At 44.3% G+C, this 25,735-nt stretch overlaps 3 protein-coding genes across 9 annotated transcripts in view; 1 reads left to right on the plus strand and 2 right to left on the minus strand.

Annotated features, from left to right (window-relative positions):
* Nucleotides 1–6,730, minus strand: part of OSBPL5 (oxysterol binding protein like 5) — a 186,618-nt gene extending 179,888 nt beyond the window's left edge. The window contains exon 1 of the mRNA XM_061380236.1: nucleotides 6,521–6,730. Within this exon, the coding sequence (XP_061236220.1) occupies nucleotides 6,521–6,535 (15 nt within the window). The 5' untranslated portion in view covers nucleotides 6,536–6,730. The remainder of the gene's footprint in view (nucleotides 1–6,520) is intronic.
* Nucleotides 1–25,735, plus strand: part of PTPN5 (protein tyrosine phosphatase non-receptor type 5) — a 307,304-nt gene that overhangs the window by 75,633 nt on the left and 205,936 nt on the right. The gene's annotated exons all lie outside the window — the stretch shown is intronic.
* Nucleotides 21,053–25,735, minus strand: part of PTPRJ (protein tyrosine phosphatase receptor type J) — a 71,424-nt gene continuing 66,741 nt past the window's right edge. For 6 of the 7 annotated variants that reach the window (XM_061380474.1, XM_061380471.1, XM_061380472.1 and 3 more), the window contains 2 exons: nucleotides 25,123–25,258; nucleotides 21,053–24,368 (listed from right to left, as the gene is read on the minus strand). In XM_061380474.1, the coding sequence (XP_061236458.1) occupies nucleotides 24,210–24,368; nucleotides 25,123–25,258 (295 nt within the window). In that variant the 3' untranslated portion in view covers nucleotides 21,053–24,209. The remainder of the gene's footprint in view (nucleotides 24,369–25,122; nucleotides 25,259–25,735) is intronic. The other variant, XM_061380468.1, reaches the window with a different exon arrangement.

Below are 25,735 nucleotides of genomic sequence, written 5' to 3' on the forward strand. Positions count from 1 at the left end.
GCCACCTTGCCTATAGTTGCACTACATCACACCAACATTTCCTCTCTGACAAGCATGAGCAACAGTGACACGCTTGGGAATTTTTGGTGACAAAACTAGAGCAAGGAAACTGGCTCCGCTGGGCACAGTGAAGTAGTCAACCACAATAGGAAATGACCTTTAACAAAGTCTGGACAGAAAGTCATCTCCTGGATTACTCAGTGTTTCCTCCTTTTTCATTTTCTTTCTCAGAAACCTAACCATCTTCTATCAAAACTTCACACAGACAAGACTTCTAGAAGCAGCTGGTGCATTTCTGTAGTGCTGGGGAAAGGCTGAAACACAGACACCGCACCAATGTAAATACCTGATGCAGAGGCAAAAGCCTCCTAAAAGCCAGTGCAGCTTCACTGCAGTATGAAGTAGGAGCTAACTGCTGAGACAGGCACGTGGCTTACCTGCGACTCAGAGCTTGTGCTGGTGTAAGTTGCAGTGTGTGTCTATATATATCACAGGCTTGACTGGGTAAGTGTGTTACCTTTGCTGTCATGCAGAAAACACCATTCATATGGGGCTTCATGGCATTTCTGTGATACTCTGATGAAGAGTGCGATGCCCATTTACTGAGGCCGACATAGGACAAACTTGAAAACAAATCCATCATGTTTTCATGTATCATTGTCCTTCCACTGACAAAGAGCCTTGTACCACAAAAACGGGGTAAGAAGTTGGCTAAATGTTTCCTTTTTTTATATGAAACTTTGATGCCCACCATATTAAATAAGGGCAAGAGGAATGAGGTTTAGTTTGTAGCCCAGGCAGGAACATGTAATATAAAAACCTGGTCTACTGTGATAGAACTGTTTGAGGAAATGCCTGTTTCTGCTGTGGATTCCAGAAGAAGAAACAAACAATTCCAATAGTCACTGTTCCTTTCCCGAGACAAGTGTATTTTCCCCAGTGCTTAGTTTCATATGTAATCGTTTATACTACAAAGGTTAAGGCGTTTACCTATTACTGTCCCTGACAATCTTAGCAGTCCAGCAAGTCACTTCCAAAGTTTGCTCCTCACAGAGCAAACCATTTCAGCAAGTTCAGGATCAACAATGCTTTGTGGCCAAAGTTAGGCACTTTTTACTTCTGGTAAATAAACTGGTTTCTCATCATTCAAGCAAGATGAACTAGAAGAACATTTCAGAAGCTATTACAGGATTCAACAGCATCAGCCCCTAGCTAAACCACTTGTAAAAGTTAGAAACTCAGTATTTTTAAAGCTGTTTTTGACAACTTTAAATGTTTTACCCTGAGCTTGAGCTGCAGTAATTACAAGAGCCCGAGGAGAGGACACATCATTCCACACAGTCTTAAACCAGCATGTCAGACATCATTTTTGTTAGCTGCCATCTCCTCTAACAGAGGCACCAACCAGTGCATATTCCACATTCCATATTCCCTAAAACCTGCACCAGTGATCTGGATTTATGAAACATTGCAGAGCAATCTAAAGGGAAATAAAAAACCAAGTACATAATCCCTCTGTAATCTAGCCTGAAAATTATAGCATGCAACATCAGATAGAACGTTTTCCTAAAAAATCCTTCCTAGAAAGTCAGCTGAAAGGAGAAATCAGGGAGGCTGGGGAAGCATTTTATATATTAGCATTGAGTATTGGCTGAAGGTTTGCAACACTTCTTGTTTTCACAGTATTTAAAGTGCCTTGAAGCAGTAACTTAAATTATTTTACAGTCTTTTAAAGGTTATTTCCCCCCCCCCTTGGTTACATACTTGGAGAATTAGTTTTTAAACTTTGTGCCTTGTCCATGTGAGAGCTTATTTTAGCCTAGATTCCCACAGATTGCCACATTTTCATGATCTCTTCATCAAAGGAGCAATGCCCATCTGGACACACTTAGCCAGCCACATTTCATCACACGTATGAAAGAATGCATGGTACGGAAATGCACCATCTGCTTTGGGTTTTAAGCTATCATGTTGCACCCGTCATTTGCAAAAGGTTAAGGGGACCCAAATCTTTATATATATAGATATATAATATCGAGCAATGGGCAAGTAAGTCTGTGCAGTTTGATCATTTGCTACTGTAAGACCAGAAGGTCATACTTCTCAGGGGGGACCTGACAGTGCTGCAGCACGTTATGAGTGGTCATAGGTTGCTATCTTATTGATGAAGCTTTCCCAAAGTGAGACCAATAGGTTTTCTTCCTCCCATCCCTGTTTTCTTCCTGCATCACTACCCCTGGAAGGGTCACATAAAAACTGTGAGGGAGGAAACTTCTTGTGTTCAGAAGACAGAAGCATTCATACATGCATGCTTTGTAAACACATCAGATTACATGAAAGATACGAGTCTTTTTCTGTTAGAAACACCCCAGGAAGGTCACAAACACTGGCTGCCCACGCACATCAAAGCGGCTGCAAGAACTACACTGTACAGGAGGACACGAGCTGCCCTGGAGAGATCCTGTCATCACCCACCGATCTGTTGTGACAGTGGGTGTAGAGAGCAGGAGGACTAGTTGTCACCTAGCTCCTGTTTTCTCCCCAACAGCAATGCTCTGAAAATAATAATGAGCAAACTTAAACGAGCTTTGCTTTCCAGGATGGTATTTCCATGGAGATACTCCTGAATGTCTGCAGCTGGTGCCCTGGCTACGATTTCAGTTTTGTTTCTAAAGTTAATGATAAATACTATGATTAAAAGCAAAGAGGGTGTCTTTATTTCCACGTGTGTGTGTGGGGGGAAATAGGTTTTTAGTGGGTTTTGCGATGCACATTTCTCACACATAGGGAATTTCTAATTTTGCTTTGCTTTGCTTTCTAAATAAAGCCCCCTCCTCTGGTTAGTTTCTATCTATCCCTGTATGCCAGGCAGCCTGGACTCCGGACTGTGCTCCATGGAAAAACCATCCTCAAACATTCTGTGAAAGAATGAAATTTTCTAGTGGGAAAAAACCCTTCCTGGTTTTACCCGCTTTGATTTGGAATGTGAAGAAGTCACTGGCTCTGCTGCTGAGGTGCACACAACATGCACCAAGCCTTCAGACTGGAAAACTCTGAGTTAGCTAAAAGGTACCTTTTCCTGGTAGTGTCCATTTTCTTACTGAAGACAATCTTCTACCCAGAAAGCCCAGATTAAATGGGTTTGTGTTCTGTATTCCCTGAAAATAACAGCCCTACTGTTGCAGAAGCTGCAGAGCATGTGATCAAAGGATGCCATATGGGCCATTTATTAACAATGAAAAATGGATGCACCATTTGTTGGGCTGTAATTAAAACTGAAGAACACTTCCAGTTTTCACTCCCATTGCTGATCTAACTATTTGTATCCCACACCAAAAACAGTTCCTTGCCTTATTCTTACTCCCAACATGAATTCACAGCACATCAGGTTTACAAAGGGATATTGGTAGTAAATATTTCATATTGTGGCTCAATAATATGCTGATATATATGAAACCACATTGCCTACCAGCTTCCTACCTACACACATGTTAATAGGATTATTTGTATACATATATACAGAAAAATAAATTCACATCCAAACTAACACAAAACCAACCAAGATAAAAATAAAATCACTGCAGTCAGTTTAGGCATCATTCTGGATTTCAAGTGCTTTAAGCTACTACTGTAATTTGCAAGTCCACATTTTAAACTAACATAATGTAAAAGCACTGCACAAAAGCTATTCTAAACTGTCAAAGTATGAATTAATGTATTTCCATTTTCTTCACTCACATCTCAATTTAAAAACAAAACATATTCAAATAAATGGTTGGGCTTTTTTAAAGTCTGAGGACCATAGCTTTCTCTAGGATGTATTTCTATGGAATTGCCAAATATAACCAATCACAAAGATCACAAGCTTTAGGATATTTTTAGTTGCCTCCTTGTCTGAGATTATTCCACTTTTCTCCATCTTCCCCCTTCAAGGCAAAAGGGCTGGAAATGCCCCTATCTTTTATCTACTCCAAAGAAAATGAGAGATCAGGATCCTGGCACATTTACTGGGCTGGGGGAGGCCATGGGGTGCAGAGGACACCACCAGATGACTGACAGCAGAACAGCAAAAATCTGCAATGCTGTTTGGAGGCTGGCTGCAGCGGTGGCCTTCACAAGCTGCAGGGCAGGCCAGGAAAGGGTGATACATCTGATGTGAACTGTCCTCCTCCCACCTTGCATCCCAGGGGCCGCTCACAGATGCCACCAGCACAGCACAGGCACAAGGAACACTCCTTGGGTACCCATTCCACAGGTTCCTGTAGTGAGGCCACCCCTACCTTTGGTTTGACAGTGACAGAAGCCGCCAGCATTTTGATTGCTGTGGCATCTAGAGTGATAGCGAATGCTCCAAAAATAAATAAGCAGCCTGTATTTAGCTTTTGCATAACTGCTGATTTGCAGAAACACACCAGCGGTTTAGCAGTAACAGGGTATCAAAGAGCTCTTTGGAGAATCAAGAGGACCATGCATTTCCCTCTAAGTTGCACCATGCTTAGTGGTAAAACTCCATTTCTACCATGGGTTGCTTTCAAATGTTTCTCATTTAAACCTAAAGCTAGCAGAATTCACATCTTCATACAGTTTCCTCCCCTTTTCCTTCCTTTGTAGTATCACTACAGCAGTCACAGATTGCAACTTCACAGATGCATGCCTGGCACTCATAAAAAAACTTTTCCAGGACCTTGGACACATACAAAGCTGGCATATCACAGTGTGTTTTCCACATGTGTTAAATCATAACCTGAAAGAAGCCCGAGTTGAAATTCCACAACAAAATCTCAGGAAGTCACAAACACATCTATAAAACTAGATAATTTGGTTCTGAGGTACTGCTTCATCTTCCATACAATGGGAGTGCCAGTGATTCCTAGAAAAGATGTTTGAAATCCAGTGAGATTGAATGTTGACTTCCATGGCGCCACTAGAAGCCTCAGCCAGCAAGAACAGGAGCAGGAGTAGTGCAGAAACACCAGAGCAAGCAAAAAAGTAGTTTAGACTATTTACAGGACCAACAGAATGGATGCTTAGAAGACACAGCATCAAAGTTTGTCAGTGCTACCTGGCGCACTTGCACCAAAGTCATACTAAAACACATTTCCTGCATCATTTCTCATTAAGATCAGGTCCTATTTCACTCTCATAACTGCAGGTAGAAACAGAGCCACACAACTTATACACTGCCATTCCACTTGTCATGGGAGCCAGTTCAACAAGGTTACTTCCTCCTACAGCTGAAATAAAGAATTGCACCAAGTGAGTCCACCCCTCCTCCACACTTGGACATAATGGGGAAACTATTCCTCATAACTACAGCTGCAAATCAATTCCAGCCAAGGCAAATCATGAAGCTACTCAGGCTCTCCCTTGGCCCTCAGGAGGAACAATTAAGAAAAGCATCATTACCATCAACAGAGTTGTGCTAAGCACAGTCCAGAGTATGGAAAGTTCTAGTTCAGGACATGTTTGGGTACTGTATATAGTTTTACTGATCTTCAATATTTTGTCTTAGCCCTGAGGATGCTCTACAGTCTCTGCACTATGCTCAGCAAGGATCTGAAAACACTTTTTTTTGCTTGCAGAAAACACAGACATCCCACTTTCTCCCCCACCTCTCCTAATAAAGAGTGACGAAACATCATAAAGTTATTTTGAACAAGTGCAGTGCTAGAAGGTTGTTTTCCAAAGCTGTCCAAAAGTCACAGTTTCCAAGCCCACTCTGGCTGTTAGGGGCACTCCAGGTTAGTACAGGGAAACTTGAAATATTTGGTATCACTTTTGAAACAGAAGGTATGGTGTACTCTCAGGATTAGCTGCATCCTTAAATATTATAGAGCTGCTGCAGTCTAGAAAGATGCATTTCGTCTACCTGTTCTAGTGCTGTGGGTCCACCATCAATCCCTTAGGTAGCAATAGTTTGTGAGGCTCTTCAGAAATGTTCATCTGGAGAGCTGTTTGTAAGCGATGTAGGTGCAATGCAGTATCCTGCCCCTTTGAGCACCACACACTTTGGGGGCTACATTAAAAACATTTAGCTCTGCCCTATTTTTGCTGTGTGGCAAAGCACAACTTGCAAAACAATCCATAGCATCAAACTTCACAGAAGTTACCCTTAAAAAGCAAAAGGCAATTAGCAATTTTTGGAAGACGAGCAAACATTAGCAAGCAGCTCTGTTATTTTGAGTTTACACTAGCAAAAGAATAAAGCCGAAGAGAACATTTTAGTATCAATGCCCTGCAGCTGTATTTTGTTCTGTCATGCAAAAAGCTTAAATCAATGTCTTGCAGCATAAGACAGAATCAGAGGAGCAGGAAAATGCAGTGCTTCAACTTAGATCATTGCAACAGTTAACTGAGCGTTTTGTGACAGCAAGCAATTTACCAAGTACATTTTCACATTATTAAGCAGCAAACGAGACACAGTCCACAGGAGCTGCACATTTAATTGTGTCAGCAATTATATTATAAAGCACTTTACGCCTATATATGTGTGTATGCGGACCTATCTTTATACACTTACCGTGCAGCAAGGCATGGGTGTTATGCTGGTCTTGAAACAATTGCTTTACAGCCCCAGGCAGAGCAACCTTCCTTTCACTCTCATCTCGGGCAAGTCAGTGTTTCTGGAAGGTGGCCAGGCAAGATCAGATTCATCAGCCAATAAAATTGTCTGAAGCTGCCGTTCCACAGGAGACCGTTCCTCCGGCTGCAGACTCAGGAGCAGCCAATAAAGATGAAAATCAGCATCAGAGTGCAGGCAAGCATTTTGCCCCAGACTAAGGGTCTGCTCTCAGAAATCCAGCTTCCTCCTGCCTGTGCTGCTGCTATACACAGTCATCCTGCATGAAACCAACTTGCACTTGACTTGCCTGGCTAAAATAGGTGCACAGCTGTTCTGAACACTGACAAGGGTAAAGAAATCAGTCAAGCAGGTGCCTCATGTGCTGGGAAGCAGTATAGCAACACCCAGAGCTGTGAATTCACAGCGCTAGCGGGGGCACCACATCAGACCTAGCTTTGTAGGGGGCGGTGAGAATTACTGCTCAAACAACCTAGCATTCACTTGAGGACACAGATGTTGTTTGTGGTGGGCAGTGTGGAGACCACTGAAATCTTACTTCTATTCTTTTATCTTCCAGAGCTGGACCTGCTGCAGTGGCAGCATGAAGCCATCCTGTCCTCAGAGCTACGTGTTTGTCCTGGACTTAATTGCCCTTCAGAGGAGCCCTTGATTTCACCCTGCCAGTCCCATGGCAGCAGCAAGATATCCCAGCATGCAGTAAGACCTTGCAAAGGTGGTAGCTGGAGCTGTCTGACATCAGGGGGCATCCAGGAAACCTTAGGTCTTGTCTTTACTAGGAAAAGCGAAGAAATCAGTCTCAGTATGTGTCAGCCAACCTTCAGTAAATCCTAAAGATGACAAGACAGTTGTTGCAGTTCTGCATGTTAGCAGGTCAGGAAAGGCCTGATAGGTCATCGCTTCTAAGTTAACAGGAAAGACCAGGCCCATGTGTCACCAGTCTGAAAATGTGTATTTTGACAGCAGCTGACCCATTTTGCTATGAAATCCTAATAGAGATGAGGTTTTTTCCTGCACACCGTCTTACTCCCTGGCTGGCGTTCACCTCTCCTTTGAGGTAAGAACTATTTGAATTTGTTCCCACAGAAGTTTTGCTCCAAGGTGCTTCATCTGCAAAGCTGACTCACCACCCCATCTGAGGGCACTCCAGGATAAAGCCCACATCTCCAGCAACATTTATTTGTCTCCTGACACAAGTGAAAAGCAAACACCATCTGATCTTCACCAGCAATGTTACATATACTCACCTGCATGTATTAGAGGGCAAAGTTGTCAGTAGTGCAGACAACTCCTTAAAAAGTTAAGGCATTGCAAAAGGCTACACCACATCTTGAAATGGAGGGCTTCTTAATAAAAAAAGGATTACACTAGAATAGGGTCAGCAAGACTGTCACTGACAATAACCACTTTTCCATTTCGCGTGCCATTGCCTTTAATCTCCTGTTTTGATATGGATGTGTTTTCTCTTATTTATGCAAAACAGCGCTACCTCTGATCTCTTCACAGGCTGACACTAGAGCCCTTTGGAGGACCACAGGCCAAACATCTTACCCTTAGAGCTCTGAGGCTGTGTTACACTGGAGGAGCTGGAAAAGAGGCTCCTGAAGAGCCATTGGAAAACTACATGTGCAGGCATTTATGTGATCTGGGTTTTCTTTGATGTAAGTTGGCATAGATCCACACCAGTTCACACAGGCTGAGGATCTTTCAGCTGGGGATCTGCTATCTTTGGAAAACCTGGGGTTTCATTTGAAGCTATTGTACACTGCCATACTGCCCATTCAGTGGCGATTCATCACCCTTAAGGCAATTACATGCTGGGTGCTCCCTCAAAGGGGGTCTTGGTGCTAGGGGAAGAGGCTTGTTGAGTATTAGCTTAGTAAAAGAGTGTCTTGGCTGCAAAGAGGAGCTGGACACATACCGAAAGCAGCTATCTTAAGGAAATGAAGGGAAACATGACAAGCAAGTGAGGACGCCCCCATACCTTGAGGAGTAGGAGAGCACAAAGCCAGCAGCAGGCCAGGGCCCACACCAATGGCATAAGAAAGAGGGGGATGCAAAGCAGGCTACCATAGCAGCCTGCCTCCAGGACCTTCTTTATTTTCATACAGCTGATAAACGAAAACTCGGTCAGCCAGGCAGCTGTGCTGGTATCCCATCCCACTGGCAAGCAATTGGGTTGATTTAGTCTGTCAGTTGTGCACATTGCCCTAGAAACCTGGTAAACACCTACGTTTTCTCCTCCTGTGTATTTGGAGTGTGGTCAAACTTCACAGAGAGCTATTGACACAGGTTTTGGTTTATTATTCATCATAAACTTTAGTTTCAGTGTTTAAATGCAGTAACGGAGAGCATTTTTAAGCTGCTTTCAGCATATATTTGAGGTGGGTTTGGCTCTAATCAATTTGGGACAGGGCAGGGAGTTCAGAAATGTTCCTTTTCTCTCTCACATCCCTGTGTCCCACTTTACTTTTAAAGTGGTAAGGCCCATCTAGATTAAGGCACCAGGAGAAGGGAGACAAAGAAAAAAAATCCAGCTGAATTCAAGACAGCTGACAGGGCATTTCACCATCACTGTCGTGTGCTCAAAGCCTTTCAAAAACCATAACATGAGTGGCCATGCAAACCAGTGAGTCATTGCAACAGCTGAAGGGGGAAAACCTTACCAAAACCAAAAAGACAAGAAACCAGCAAAATTCTGCACACCTGCTGAACCTGCTCACTGAGGAGTTTCCATCATATGCTTGTGCTTTGCCTGGCCATAGCACATTCTTATTCTCTTTAGTGCAGTTATCCTTAGGGTGGCTTTGTGAAGTAGAACGTTACATCTGGGAAAGTTACATTACTTTCTTTCTACCGAGAGTGGCATGTAGGAAGCCCACAACACCTTAAAGCTCTAAAGCACATCTTTGTGGTTATGGCTAAGGCTGGTAAAACTGCATTGGACTTCTCTGTAATGCCAGATCAACAGCTGCTTCCCCCTTGCCCGTCTCTTCCAGCACTTGAATACGCAGGTGCTTCTGCGTGTCCTCAGGGAGGAGGTAGTGCAGTCTTTGCCTTTTAATGGCATTCTTCTGGTTTTGTGTATTTTATGGGCTCAACATTGGCATGGGGGTTTTAATATTTATATTTTTTAATTTTTTTCATCTAGGTGACCTCAGTATTTAAAGAGAACATACTGACTTTTGGGGGACAGCTGTATTATACTCAACCCTTCACACCTACTTTGTGCACAAGTGGCAGCAGGACACTGTCACTTTCTATAGTTTTAGCCTTTCTAGCAAGGAATGCTGAAAGACCAAGAATACAAAAAAGTAGTAAAACAATCACAATTTGCGATCATGAAATGGTTGAATTTGAGATCCTCAGGACAGTGAGAAGAGCGTGCAGCAAGCTCACTGCCCTGGACTTCAAGAGAGCAGACTTTGGTCTCTTCAGGAACCTGCTTAGTAAGGTTCCATAGGATATAGCCCTAGAGGGCAGAGGACCCAAGACTCTTGGTTGGTCTTCAAGGATCACCTGCTACAGGCTCAGGAGAGTTGCATCCCAACCAGAAGGAAGTGCAGCAGGAGGGCCAGGAGACCTCCTTGGATGGATAAGGAGCTGCTGAGGAAAATTCAAATGAAAAAAGAGTCTTATAGAAAGTGGAAGCAAGGACAGGCAGCCTGGGAAGAGTACAGGGATGTTGCCCAGAAAGCCAGGGACCAGGTTAGGAAAGCTAAGGCCCAGTTAGAATTAGACTTGGCTAGGGATATTAAGGATAACAGGAAGGGATTCTACAGGTACATAGGAAATAAAAAACAGATTAGGGAGAATGTAGGCCCCCTCAGGAAGCTCTCGGGTGAACTAGCTACACAGGATTTGGAGAAGGCTGAGGTTCTGAATGACTTCTCTGCCTCAGTCTTCACTGGCAAAGGCTCTGACCGCACCACCCAAGTCTTGGAAGGCAGATGCAGGGACTGTGAGAATGAAGACCTTGGGCCCACTGTAGGAGAGGAACTTAAAAGTCTGAACGTGCACAAGTCCATGGGACCTGATGAAATCCGTCCGTGGGTCCTGAAGGAGCTGGCAAATGAAGCTGCTAAGCCACTGTCCATCATATTTGAAAAATCATGGCAGTCAGGTGAAGTTCCCGATGACTGGAAAAAGGGAAATATAACCCCCATTTTAAGAAGGGGAAAATGGATGACCCGGGGAATTACAGACCAGTCAGTCTCACCTCCGTGCCTGGCAAAATCTTGGAGCAGATTCTCCTGGAAGGCATGCTGAGGGACATGAAAAACAACAAGGTGCTTGGTGACAGCCAGCATGGCTTCACTAAGGGGAAATCCTGCCTGACCGATTTGGTGGCCTTTTATGATGGGGCTACAGAACTGATGGACAGGGGTAGAGCAGTTGATGTCATCTACCTGGATTTGTGTAAAGCGTTCGACACTGTCCCACACGACATCCTTGTCTCTAAATTGGAGATACATCAACTTGATGGATGGACCACTCGGTGGATAAAGAACTGGCTGGATGGCCACACACAAAGAGTTGTGGTCAATGGCTCAATGTCCAGTTGGAGACCAGTAATGAGTGGTGTCCCTCAGGGATCGGTGTTGGGACTCATCCTTTCCAACATCTTTGTCGCTGACACGGACAGTGGGATTGAGTGCGCCCTCAGTAAGTTTGCCGATGACACCAAGCTGTGTGGTTCGGTTGATATACTGGAGGGAAGGAATGCCATCCTGAGGGACCTTGGCACGCTTGTGAGGTGGGCTGATGCCAACCTCATGAAGTTTAACCATGCCAAGTGCAAGGTCCTACACCTGGGTCGGAGCAATCCCAGGCACAGCTACAGGTTGGGCAGAGAAGAGATTCAGAGCAGCCCTGTGGAGAAGGACTTGGGGGCGTCAGTCAATGAGAAAATGAACATGAGCCACCTTCAGTGTGCGCTTGCAGCCCAGAAAGCCAACCATATCCTGAACTGCATCAAAAGGAGCAAGACCAGCAGGTCGAAGGAGGTGATCCTGCCCCTCTACTCTGCTCTTGTCAGACCTCACTTGGAGTATTGTGTGCAGTTCTGGTGTCCTCAACATAAAAAGGACATGGGTCTATTGGACCAAGTCCAGAGGAGGGCCACAAGAATGATCAGGGGACTGGAGCACCTCCCATATGAAGATCGGCTGAGAAAGTTGGGTCTGTTCAGCCTGGAGAAGGCTGTGTGGAGACCTCATAGCAGCCTTCCAGTATCTGAAGGGGGCCTCTAGGGATGCTGGGGATGGACTCTTCATTAGGGACTGTAGTGATAGGACAAGGGGTAATGGGTTAAAACTTAAACTGGGGAAGTTTAGATTGGATGTAAGGATGAAATTCTTTCCTGTTAGGGTGGTGAGGCACTGGAATAGGTTGCCCAAGGAGGTTGTGAATGCTCCATCCCTGGCAGTGTTCAAGGCTAGGTTGGACGAGGCCTTGGGTGACATGGTTTAGAGTGAGGTGTCCCTGCCCATGGCAGGGGGGTTGGAACTTAATGATCTTAAGGTCCTTTCGAACCCTAACTATTCTGTGATTTTATGATTCTAAGATAATCAGAAGAATTCGGACAAGATTTTCTCTTGGCTCAAGTCTAAGCAGTGCCTGCTTGAGGGAACTGTTCTGTCAACTCCAGAAACATGGAGAAATCCCAGTGCAATCAAGTCCCAATCCTACTCCACGTGCAGCCCATGTTGAACAAAAGGGATGAAGCCAGCTGGGATTCTGTGTGTGTCAGAATAGGTGTACCAGCTATCTGTAGTGAACACCTTCTGTGCATGGTGTCCTGGGATCTGTCATGACAAATACCTAGCTTATTCATTAACACAGGAAAGGAGACCTGAAGTGATTCATAGTGGGGGAAAAGGAAGTCATGTTCCTCAAAACTCACTTTGATTCAAATGAAGCAACTTTGCAAGTCTAATAATGCAGCTTTTGGCCTTTAGTGTTATTTACAGGAAAACTGAACTCTAACACACCTGCCAGGTTTGCTTAAGAAAAGGGACTGGGGTTTTATTTACACACACACACACACACACACACACACACACACTCTTAAATCAGTTTGCAGCATAGAGTCGATGCCTTCTGGTGGCAGCCTCATTTCCATCTGTAATGAATGGAACATCTTAAAATAAAACGAATTCATGCTGTAACAGCAAATACAGTTTGAAAGGAGAGCTGGGGAAACTGGGATCAGGAAAGGCTCGAGTCAACATGAGCCTCTCTATTTCCATGGAATTATGAGAATTACCCTACCTGCCTTCACAGCAGCCAAACCGCACTGCCCAAATAACTGGGTCAACTCTTAGCATGGGAAATGCTGCATCAGCTTCCCAAAGAGAAACGTCCAGTACTAAGCAAGGAGGGCATCTCCCAGGTGGGGAGCATGCTGGACCGGGATGCAGCAGAAGCCGAATTACTTTTCAGCTCAGTTGTGTATCTCTGTCCCACTCTGGGCAGAACCCCGACTGCGAGCGGGAGGGATCTGTATAAATAAAGGACAAACTTTAGCAAACAGCTGTTCTGGCACAAGCACCTTGTCACATCCCATTTTATGCTTGTTGAAGCAAACTTTACCCTTGCCTCCTCTGCTGCACTTGGACTAATTCCTCATGCATTATGTATGTTGTTCTGTCTCAGTGTTCAATTATACATGAATCCCTCCATCCTTGCCCCATTTCCTCTTCCACTTGCATGAGGATCAATCAGCACAATTCACCAACTCAGGCCCTTCATCACCAGTATCTCTCAGGGGTGTGAGCCTGCAGCATGGCCCAGAACTGGGCACTGCTAATGTCTGCCACAGAAACCAAAATCCTGCCTTCACTGACCAGTGTGCTTCAGACCTTGGGAAGGCATCAGGGCACCATGTGTGACCAGGAGGCTGATGCATGGGAATGTTAGCCTCCTGCGGGCTCCCTAACACCCCCTCTGCTCCACAGGGCTGGGTGACAGCCACAGGGCTGTGCCTGTCCTGTCCCTAGCAATAGGCTGGATGTGATGGCCAGGTCAGACAAGGAGCCGTGTGTGGTGGCAAGGAGAAGGTCCGCACTGGGTGCTGGTGCCCAAGTGCTGGCAGCCAGGGAGCTGCAGGGCAGCTGCTGTGAGGAGAGGGGCCAGCCGGTTCCTCAGCGGCCCCACCACAGGCACCCCCAGCCCGACAGCCAAGATGGCGATGCCAGAAGTGCTCCAGAACGGGCACAACCTGCACAGGCAGTGAGGAGCAAGGGATGAGCATGAGGAACAGCTCTGCCGGCAGCCAGGTGGAGCGGGATGAGGGGCAGGGGCAGTTTGGCTGCCAGAGCAGGGATCCCCCATCCTGCCACCCAGGAAGGCGTGAGGAGGAGCGAGGCTGGAGAGGGACCATCATGGGTGGACACAGCCCCGGTCATCACCACCCTGCACTGCCTTGGGCACAGGAGCTGGGAATGAAGGAGCAAAGTTGAGCATGGGGTGAAAACCGGGGGTGGGGGTGGGGTGTATTTCAATTTGTCTTTGCTTCTTGCTATCCAAACCTATGTTAATTTTCCCAGGCCTAGTCTGTTTTGCCTGGGATGCTGACTGGAAGGCTCTCTGACTGTCTTCAGTTTTGCCCACCAGCTTTTTTGTCTTATTCTCCCCATCCTGTTGGGGGTGGGGGTGAAAACAGCTGGGTGGTGGCCTCCAGCCAGCTGAGGTCAAGCCACTGCATATTGTTATCTATTAAACTTGTTCTTTTCTCTCCTGTTAACTTTATGCCTGTCTTTCCACTATCTATTCTTCTTTAGGTTTGCTTTGCATGTTTTTGTGGGCAACATGGACAGTTTCGCTGTGTGTTTTGCTCTCTCTAGCGCACTCGGGTTTCTCCACATCTCTGTATCTCAAGGTACATACCTGCAGGGTGACAGGTACATCCTTCCTTCCACAGCAGGACCACCCATGTGTTTAATCCACTGTTTTCAGGACATTCTTATACATAAAGCCATGGAATAAAATATTATGTACAGCACAGTGGCTTTTTCTGTGAGCCAGTATCTTAAAAGCTGTTCTCAACTACCAGTGCCACAGGGCTCTTGCTTTAACTCACAAATCTCTCAACAGGATCATTCATGGGACATGAAGCCGTCCTTAGAAGAAAACCTTTGATGCCAGCCTGGTCCTTCTGAGTCAGCTCCCCAGCATGCAAGTCCATAAGCACAGGCAAACAGAGGAAAAGTGAGAAGCTGTTACTGGCTTGTGTAATTTAAGTACCAGATACCATTGCCTGCATTTTATTCCAGCCCCTGCTTCCAAACAGCCACACATAGATCCATGCTTAAAAAAAACCCATTCTCCTCCTTTTAGTAACAGTGATGTACTGCAGCATAGAAGACATGTAAATCTGTTGTCACCACTGTTTTGCTGGCGCAGCGCCCTCACCTGCACTGTACTGTAACTTCAGTTAGCACAGAACGCCTCAGTCAGTCTCACCGGTGAGCGCATCGAGTAAAATGTGCTTTTGTTTTAACTTTTAAGGCTTCCCCTGCAGCTTGCACAATATTACTCAGCTGATCTCCTGATTTCCTACATGCAAAAACTGAGCTCTTTGCTCTGAAGGCACGCGGCTTTCAGCTGCTGCCAAAGGGGAATCCATCTGGGTGCCGTGAATTTCACTCTTTGAAATGAGTCATCGCCACTCCCGTTAGCAGGCAGCAGGCCTGCGGCCGCATGCAAGATACCTGCCTGGTTTTGGTTTACGGCTTACCAGTGGGGCAGGGGGGGTTCAAGGCAGCAGACATACTCAGGCTGCTCACAATCCCCAACTTGCAAGTGAAACACTCAGCTTCCAGAGCACAGGGATTTGCTCAGGTATAGCAAGACCCTGATCATGGTGAAGTTACTTAGTTGGCATTTCATTTAAGTGTATGATTTATTTTGGGTTTTCCCATGCACTGCAGTCCTATTGTACATTCCTGTGTTGTGGCTCTTCTTGGCGCAGAGGGCCCGGGGCTGCTCTTCAGGACTGGTCCATGACAGGGAGACAGAGCCATGCCAGCAACTTTGCTGGGCTGGCACGGCACTACAGTGAAACGCTGCTCTGTTCACTGTGACTTCTTGGGCTGGCCCTGCAGCTTCTTTTACATAGTATGAATTAGATCAAAGAGCCAGGCGCATCCTCAGATGACTAATACACCCCAAACACATCTTCACCCACCCACATTCTTTAGCACTGGCATGTCCCCTCAGCCTGGCCACCCTCACACCTGCTGTCTGAGACTTTATGCAGTTCTGATACTCACCTTATGTTTCAGTTACATTGTTGAGGTTATTTATTGCTGCAATTAGTCAGTCGGATGTGAATACCCCATATGTGAATACTGAGCCATCCTGACTAATACTGGTGCTTCAAAGGACGTGTGTCAGATTTGTCACCAAGAATTAAACTGTCTCCACCCAAGCAGACTGTGCTTTTGATCAAGAATATGCAGTTTGTGCCTGACCGTGGGCCAAGGAAAGCCATGATTTGATCACAGTGCTGGCAGATATCCTAGGGAGCAGGGTAAGCTCACTTTGTTATGCTCAGCAGCTCCTGCCTTTCCAGCATGGGAAATCATAATTTAACTATTAACATGTAAGAACTTTCCTTACATGCCAGCAAAGTTAAAAGACTACTGTCAGCTTGGAGCATGATGTCTTCCCTGTGGAGGCTGATGAGAGGCTCTACTCTAATCTCACCCTCCTGTTTGCCTGCTGGTTTCTAGTACAGTCTCAGCTTATTAAGATGTTGTATTTGCTGCAAAGGCATTATTTAACTATGTGGAACTGCTTTATTTTCCCCCCTCTTGGTGGTGTGAAACACAAAGAGACACCACAGCCTCAACTCTATAAATATTTGCAGCATACACCAGCAGTGAAACACACAGGTTTTCCCCACTGCAGCCCCTCAGCTGCAGCACAGCGAGAGTGCACTCTGCTTCCCCCAGCCCATGGGACAGTGAGTCAGCCCCACAATGCAGCTGTGGATGAAAAAGTCAGCTCATTTTGCCAGTCCTTTTTGTGGTATTTCTTAGGTAATTTTGTGCCTTTGTTAATGATACCAACATCTGCTGTCCAGGCTTTGAACTGCCCACACACAAACCCCTCCAATTTTATTTTCACTCCATCCATTTTGCCGAAAGGAACTATGAACCTTAAACATTTTGTAAAACAGCCTTCAAATGCCTCCTAAAAATCTCCTATCTAAGAAGCCCGGAAAGTGTTAGACAATTGCAAATGCTGCTTTTAAGGGTAACCATTGTCATCATGCTGCGTCTTCTGCCTCACTCAGCCGCTGCTTGTACCTATTTCCTGCTTTTGGTCATATCATTATTATAAACTCTCATCAGAGAAATGGTCCTTCCCTCCTCAGCAGCTCTCTCCCCAGCTCAGAGAGTAGCCACCTTGACTCCTCCAGCACCATCCTACCTTTTCCAAAATAAGCTAAACAGCAAAGTCCTTGAAAGTTGAAATGTTCACTCAGTGAAAGCCCAAACCCAGGAAAAATTGCAGCATGCAGAGAAAGCAGCCTCTGCAGACTGTGGTGTGGGTGATTGTGTTTTCACATAGATTCTGGGTCTACCTACGAAAAGCTCTTACAACAAATTGATCACTTTATATAATAAATTGGTCTGAGGTACTGCAGGAAAGCAAGGCCCTTCTCTGGGTCTTCCTCCAAGCACAATGAGGAATGGCTGAGTGAATTAGGGCAGTTGTTTAGCCTGGAGAAGGGAAGGCTCAGGGGGGATCTTATCACTTTCTATAACTACCTAAAAGGTGGTTGCAGTGGGGTGGGGGTCAGTCTTTTCTCCTAAATAATAAGTGATAGGACAACAGGTAACAGCCTCAAGCTGTGATAGGGGAGGTTTAGACTGGGGTTTAGAAAAAAAAGAGGGGTCAGGCATTGGCACAGGCTGCCCACGGAAGTGGTGAAATCACTGTCCCTGGAAGTGTTCAAAAACCATGCAGATGAGGCCTCAGTGATGGTCTTCGCAGTCCTGGGGTAATGGTTGGGTTTGATGATCTTAAAGGTCTTTTCCAACCTAGCTGATTCTATTATATTTTGTTCAAAGAAAAAGATAATCAGTTTGCTTAAGGCAATAGTCTGGCTATGACTGCGTTCCCTCTCTCATCTGCTTTGCAAGGGTAAGGGAGCAGGTATCAGATCACGTACCACAAGGGACTAAAATTGGTGCTTTCTATGGAATTCTCACTATTTCAGTCCTCGTGACTACAAAAGACATTTTAGAGAAACAAAAACGGAATATACTTTTAAATCCTGATTGAAACAGTCAACATTCATCTTCAAATTGCTTTAAGAAAGTATCTAAATGGTGAAAAAATAAAATGGAAAGAAATGCCAGAAATGCCCAAGAAAGATTTTTTTCAGGTATCGTGGAACTGTTACTCTTTGTTTGGTGGCATTGTTTAAAGGCAATGCTTTCCAAAAACCCTAAAAAGCTCATTTTCAATATACCAAGTGGCAACATCAAGTGACTTAGCAGAAATAACATGGCTGGTACTAATGTGCTGGCAGTGAGTCTGACAAATAAATATGCTGATGGTCTCACTGCAGCTAACACTATGAAATTTATTTTGCTGGAATCTAGTCATTTTTGAGATCATCATGCAGAGGAAAAACAATTCAATACCCTTAGACACGGTTTATTACTAAATTAAAATGGTTTTAAGGGGTTGATTGATTGTTATTGTTCAGGATTTTCTCAGTATTTCAGTGGCTGGCCTCCAGAGCCCAGCTTTCCTCCAGCACATGCTTGCCTGGCCTGTCACCCTCAGCACTGGGAGCATTGCTCAAGCCAGAGGCAGCAGATGACAGCAGTTCAGCATGGCCAAACCTTTCCCAGAGCAGGTCTTCCACAGGACTGGTGCTGAGAGATGAGCATGGGAACTTTGGCTGTGAAGTGTCGTTTCTAGTTCTGATTTATTCCTCATTCAAAGATAGAAGGGTTTGTAAGCAGCTGAGTAGTTGTAGATACATCTTCCAGTAGGTTAGAGCATTTGCTGAAGCTTTCTCACACACCCATCTCCATTGTAGCCGTGCTTGTTCAAAAAACTGTTGCTACAGCTTTGCATTGAAATCTCACTGTATTTCAGGCTGGAGTTGGAGGATGCCAAAGTAACTCAGCATATGTTGCTGGATGCTTTTAAAGGTGAATTTAAAACCTCCCCAAGGACCTGAATAGAAAAAGGCACAGAAGAAGCATGGTTAGTGTTAGACACACACACATAAACAGATCCATTAACCAAATTAGCCTTTTAACTATTATTCATATTGAGCAGTATGACCAAGCGTGTTGCTGTTTGCCATCTTTATTGATGCATCTGCACTGTGTTCAGCACTCCCATAAATCTGATACTGCTGGGAACAGCTGTGGAGCAGACTGGTAAGCTGGGAAACGAGCACACAGCCAGTAATGCTGAATAACCAGCTCCAGATTGGTCTCAGCCAGAGCCCTTGCACCTTGGACTACACACACAGTCAGAAGACGTCTAGACATCAGCAAGACTCAGGCATAGAAGCACTTCCTAAGAAAACAAAGTATTACCTGGCATTGCCAGGCTGCTGCTGAACTTAAGAGCTTCTGAAAAGTCATCTGATCAGGTGCACAGCACTCTACTGCTGCAGCAGACAGCCTTTCACAGGCACAGCAGACTGACATAGGCCAGAGCCAGAGGGGACATCAGGCAGGGCTGAGAAAACAGGCTTTGCACTGACAGCATAGGGAAAGGGTAGGGGAAACAGCAGGTGGAATAGAGAGAGGTTACCGTGCTTTGGTGTCATGGTTTAAGCCCCGCCAGCAACAAGAACCATGCAGCCATTCGCTCACTCCTCACCCCCTTCCTCCCCCCTGCTCCCAGAGGGATGGGGAGGAGAATCGGAAGAATGTAACTCCCATGGGTTGAGATAAGAACAGTCCAGTAACTAAGGTATAACACAAACCACTGCTGCTACCACCAATAATAGTAATGACAAGGGAAATAACAAGGGAAGAGAATACAACTGCTCAGCACCAGCTGACTGATACCCAGCCCTACCCGAGCAGTGATCTAGCCCTTCTGGGTAACTGCCCCCCAGTTTATATACCGGGCATGACGTGCTGTGGTATGGAATACCTCTTTGGTCAGTTTGGGTCAGGTGTCCTGTCTCTGTTTCCTCCTGGCCCCCCCTCCTCCCTGGCAGAGCATGAGACTCACAAAGTCCTTGGTCAGAGTAAACATTACTGAGCAACAACTAAAAACATCGGTGTTATCAGCGCTGTTCCCAGGCTGAAAGTAAAAAACCAGCTACTAAGAGGGAGAAAAATGACTGCTACTGCTGAACCCAAGACTTCTGGGAAGGAAATGAAAAAAAAGTGAGTGGGATGGCAGGAAAAGCTTTCCTGGGACTAAACAATGGCATCATGTGCCATCTGGAGGCATAAAGCAGAAATGAGCATGCTGTATTTCTTTTCTGGAGGGACAGCAGTCATCTCTTGGGTACATACATACCTTAATCAGGGATAACATTAGATCAGCCTTTATCACAGACCCCAATTTCTTTCCAACAAGACATTCCCAGCACAACAATCACCACAGCACAAAACTGCCAGACTAAAAAACCAAGACAAACAAGTGTCCAGAAATCTCTCAGAAGATACACGTCTTCTTAACCATCCTGCCCTGCCCTGAAACCAGAGCAAAAACATGGCATGGTGTGTGAAGAGCACTCTGTCCACAAATACACTAGCATTACATCCGTAACATTGTTCCAAGCAATCTGGCTTTGTCCTGCTCCCACTGGAAGATAGTGAAGTCAATCCCATCTCACCACAGAGTTTTTTCCAAAACCACAGTAGTTAACATGGAGGATCACAAGATTTTAGTGTCAGCACCCTGTGATGAACTGGAGAGCTGCTGAGTGTCAGTATCAACCCCCAGGCACGTGGTCCTCCTTGGGAACAAGTCAGATGGCAACCAGGAATGGAAACTAAGGATTTTAGCATTTTAGAGGTAACCTGATATGCAGTCAGGTAATCTGTAATCAAGAAGCCAGCTGTAACATTACAAGGATACTTCTGCACCCCTTTCTATTAATGCCTCATCTCCTTCAAAAGATGAAATAGTCCTCTCTCGTTTTTCTGGAAGTAAATGAGTCCTAGAAACACTGCTATTTCTCCAAGGCTATTTTAGTGAGTGGAAATCTCTTCATTGACTTTGAACAAAGATATTGTTCCTTTAACTGGCACAAAGCTCTTCATTTAGAGAAACCACCTCGATAATAAACTTACACCCTCGAAGGGAGCCCCAGTGATGGTAATACTTATCTGCCTCAAGTGCCACCCGAGGGGATAGAAGCCCACTTTGCTTACCCATTATAAAGCCCTTCTACATGAAATAGGTATTTTATTCAAAAGGACCTGAAAAGAAAACCCTGAGAAAGGAAAAACAAGACAGAAAGTACTCTAGGATGATGCATTTTAATTGTTACTTTTATATCTTTAAAAACAAATCAAACCATTAAAAACATTATAGACATGTGCTGAAATTTCCTGTACAACAAATATGAAAACAATAAAATTTGTACATCATTTCAAGATATTCAACAGTCACTTATTTGAAAAACACCAACATTTCCCTTCTTAAGCAGGCCCCAAATGGGAAAGAGAGAAGAACAGAAACACAGGAAATGTAGTTGCCACACAGTGAGGCTTTCAGCCTGGAAAGTGGGTAGCTTTAGATAAAAAACAGTGAGAGAAAGCAGTGACCAAAGAGACAGACCCCAGCAGTTACAATACAGAGAACATCAGAAAGCAGAGGAAAAAGTAATTTGCAGGAATTCAAGCCATCTTGACCAAGACAGGTCCACAAGGCAGTAGTAAAGCATTACCTGTAATCCTCCTGCTGAGACATCCTATGAGGCACATCCTGCTTATTCGTATCAACACTATGGCCACCTTTGTGATTACAACATTTTAAGCCTTACCAACTTTTTCCTCCCATACCTGGGATCAGCAGGTCATTTACATCTAACTTCAGTCTCTTCTCACAATCAGTCAGTTTGGGGAAAACGTACATGTACAGTTGTATTAAAAATGGATACTCATCAGATGATGATCCAAGTGAGAATCTGGTGCCTGCTTCCAACATCAAAACAATGAGACAGGTACACTTGTTTTCTGTAAGAGTATCTGGGCAGTGGTTGTGGCAGAAACACACACCATTCTAGCTAGTTTTCTGATGTCCTACTGTAATATAATGCAAACACATGATCTAGCATTGGAGATTCATCTCCCTCTCTTCCATTCTATACACAAAGGCCTTCTGAAGCAAGAGAGTATTTGCCACCCTAAGCAGCAACTTCTTGGCCAACCTGGATTAATGAATACTAGCTATGTGCTCTGCACGGATGTGCAGTAACCAAAAGATTGAGAGGAGAAAAAAAAAAAAAAAAGGGGGCACATTTTCCTCCCTCCCAGCTCCTTTGGAATGCATCTGTTTGGTCCAAGTGGTTTATCTTTGTCATCTGAGAGCAGCTTAAGAAGAATGCCAGGTCAGAGATCCACTATGTGGACTGCCAGCTTGGATGGAGTTGGGCAGGATCATTAACCTTGTGGTTTTGTTGGGGCTTTGGTTGGTTGGTTGTGGGTTTTTTTAATTTATTTTTTAAAGGATTTCAAAGAAACAGAGAAAGTAAAACCCAAACTAATTAAGAACCCACAAGTGGCTGCTACAAAAAACCCAAAACAACCCCAAACAAACCCCCTCCCTCCCCCAAACCTAACCCAAAACCAAAGCTGAAGTACACTGTGGTTTATCCTCCAGTTTTACTCACACACAGAACACCACAATTTCACACCAGCTTGTAAAAAATGTCTCCGGTTATCTGTAAAGTTACAGTTTGTGCATCAGAAATCCCACATTTTCCTTCAGCTTACAGTGGATTCTGTGAGGTCACCAGGTGCCACTGTAATGCCACATATACTCCCAGTATCTGTAGCTCTTTCTGACAACTCTCCTAAAACAAAAGAACAAAACAGAACAAAAAAGCAGCAGAATTCCAGGGACTCTGGTTATTAAACCTTCATAAGATTTTCACCACTTTAAAGCTATTCTATAGCATTATTCATAAACTTCATATTCTTCTGCAATGCAGCCAGTGCAATGATCTGAAGACAAAAAAAACACCCCCCACCACCAAGCTACTCAAGAAGTCCTTCATTGGCAATGCCTTTGTAAGTCTGACAGTTAGGTACCAGCAAAATAAATCCCATCTGATCCTTGACTTGTAAAATCAGCAACTAGGGGCTTTCTGCTTGCTTGATCTGTTTTCAAAAGGACCAGTTAAACCAACAGCAGCAGTACATTGCAAATAATTATGAAACAATTACATTAGATAAATGAGATGCAGGCAGGTAAGATGTGTCTCAGTTCTGAATGGCTAGAACAACCAAGAAATCAGTCTTTACAGCAGAATCTCGTGCCATTTGTCTTGGTAGAAACAGTAAAGCCAGTCAATCTGTTTGGGAGTGCTTGGACACTTGGAACCTTGGCTTTGACATTTTCACAGATTTATATATTTGAGGAAAAACAACAACAATGATAAAAAGACACCAACCTGAGTAAAACTCTATTAGAATAGAGTGATCATTATTCAGTAAATCATATATTGCACCTTTAAATAAATCATTATAAATTGTATAAAAACAGGAATTCATCTGCCAGGAACAGGGATGAGCTATTCTGTCCTTCATACACACCCACATGCATCCCTGCACACACATTCACATATTCACTTGCTCAGTTTTTTTTTACTACAGTTAAAGCTGGGAGTGACACATCACACTCCTTTTCCTCTAGCAGAGGCACTGAAACATTAAGGCAGGGAATTTTTGTGGTGAAATGCAACAACAAAGCTCACCTCCAAACTTTTGGAGAGTCCTGCCAACAGTGCAACTACAGTTAAGTTTGACACAGCCTTATTTAAAAATCTGCGTTCTCATTAAGAGTTTCAGTACAAAAATAGAATCTCTGCTGGTTTTTTTTTCTAGAGTATCAACTAGAAAAGGCACAATTTCCAAGTATAAATGTCCATTTGAAGGAGCCGTTTGTACTCCATTTTTAAATAAAAAGGAACACAGAGAAAAAAAATCACAGAGGCACATACGTATTAGCTAAGTAACCAGATACAGTAGATAAACTATGTTCCTGAAACTTATAATTAAATATATTAAAACAGCCCACAAGCCTGGTGTCTCTAAATGAAATCATATAAAATTGTGATAAAAAGCTTGTGTTATTATTTTAATATTTAAATTCTAGTTCACTGTTCATTCTGCAAATGCTATTTCACCTATCAGTACTGTTAAATTCCCAAGAAAAAGCAAGATTCCTCTGTTAACTTCAAATAGTTTTGCTTGGTTTTTTTGTCTTTTTCAATACCAATCTGTGGCTCCTGCCAGCATTGTGTTTTTCCTCCTGCAGATCACAACTTCAAATGTGGACAGAACTGGAGAAGCCAGACGCAAGACAGTGCACACAATCCCAGAGAACATGAGCAGAACATCTCCCTTTCCTCTGCGCAGGTAACGTCTCCTGGAGACACCACGTTCATCCCAGGCTACGTGTGGTAGCCATTGGCCTTCCTGAAGCCTGGTCCAGGTGTGACGTTTTCATAGATTGCCATGGCTGTCATGTTTTGGTAAATAAGATCGGTTTTCCTGTCTTTCAGGGATCTAATAATATCCATAACACACTGATTTAGGAAGACATACTGGTCCTAATGGGAGGAAAAGAGAGGGTAATATATTTCTAGAAAATACCTGATTTTGGAAGTAATTCTGCTCTTGAGTATAGGGTTTGGGTTTTGGATGCACTGCACTGAGTGTTATCACAGAGTACTTTTTAGATGTTATATACATACACAGAAGTTCTTAAAAAATAGGGCTGGAAAGGACTTCATGATGTCATCTGATCAACCCCCTCTAAAAAACTAGAATCAAGTTCACCATCATGCCTAACACCCTCTTAGAAGGTTGGAACTAGATGATCTTAAGGTCCTTTCCAACCCTAACTATTCCATGATTCTATGATGGATCTTTTACAGCATTTTTCACATGCACTGAGTTAGTCCAGACACCTTTTTGGATCAAAGAGATCATTTCAGCAGGAACACGAGTTCGTGCAGAACACAAAAGAAAAGATGCACACCAAGACCCCTTGACTCAAGACAGTTCTGGCTCACAGACGTAAGGCTAAAACCACATTTTTTCAGCATTTAAGTCTTTCCAGTTGCAAATGCCAGCCCTACAAAGCCCTCTGTAAAGAGACTGCTTGGACTTACTATGGCCCCTGGCTATAACTGATTTTGTGGAAGAGCTGAGGCCGGAAAGAGGGAAGTTAAACGAAGAAAAATTTCCGATTGCTCCTTAATATTTCACCTTCCTGCAATCCTAAGCTACATTTTGAGTCCACCCTTCCTGGACTATTAGGCCCATTTGAAAAACATGCTGCTGGATGGAAGACAGCCTTACCTCAGTTTGCACCATTAAAGGCCGGTGCATGCGAAGATCATACACCACTCCATACACATCCACCGTATTTTCCATTTCAATCTGCTGAATCAGGCGGTCAATGGCAATGAATGTCCCTGTCCTCCCAACACCAGCACTGCAATGACACGGGGAAGCCATTTACTGTTTTCTCACAATCACCTGCTCAATAGTGGCCCACTGAAAAGCCAGTAAGGCAGTAAGATGGTTTCTGTTATTCCAGTGGCACAGGTATTAAACGTCTCTGCAGCCCCGAAGGGGTAGTTCTTACCATCACCAAGAGGGAGGGAGGACATGCTTCCAGGCTTCCCAAGCTTGCACTTGCACAAGGTTGCATATAAAAACGCTTGAAAAGGCAACTATTTCAGTTAAGTTTTCCAGGCTAGGAGAGATTATCTATTCTAACAAGGTTTTGTATCAGGCACTTTTTTACCTGTGTAGTAGCACTGCTATGTTTCTGAAACACAGGGCAAAGGTTTTAATTTGGCAGGGTGAATTGCCCATGTCCTCAAGCAGAGACTATTTTTTTTTTAAAATCACATTAAAAAACAAACATTCTTAAAAAAAGCCAGAAGTGTGTCTATCACAAACACAT

This window comes from Neopsephotus bourkii, unplaced genomic scaffold (genome assembly GCF_033783945.1).
Source record: "Neopsephotus bourkii isolate Nb327-2 ecotype Australia unplaced genomic scaffold, CSIRO-AGI_Nbou_v1 NB_1792, whole genome shotgun sequence".
NCBI classification, from domain to species: domain Eukaryota; kingdom Metazoa; phylum Chordata; class Aves; order Psittaciformes; family Psittacidae; genus Neopsephotus; species Neopsephotus bourkii.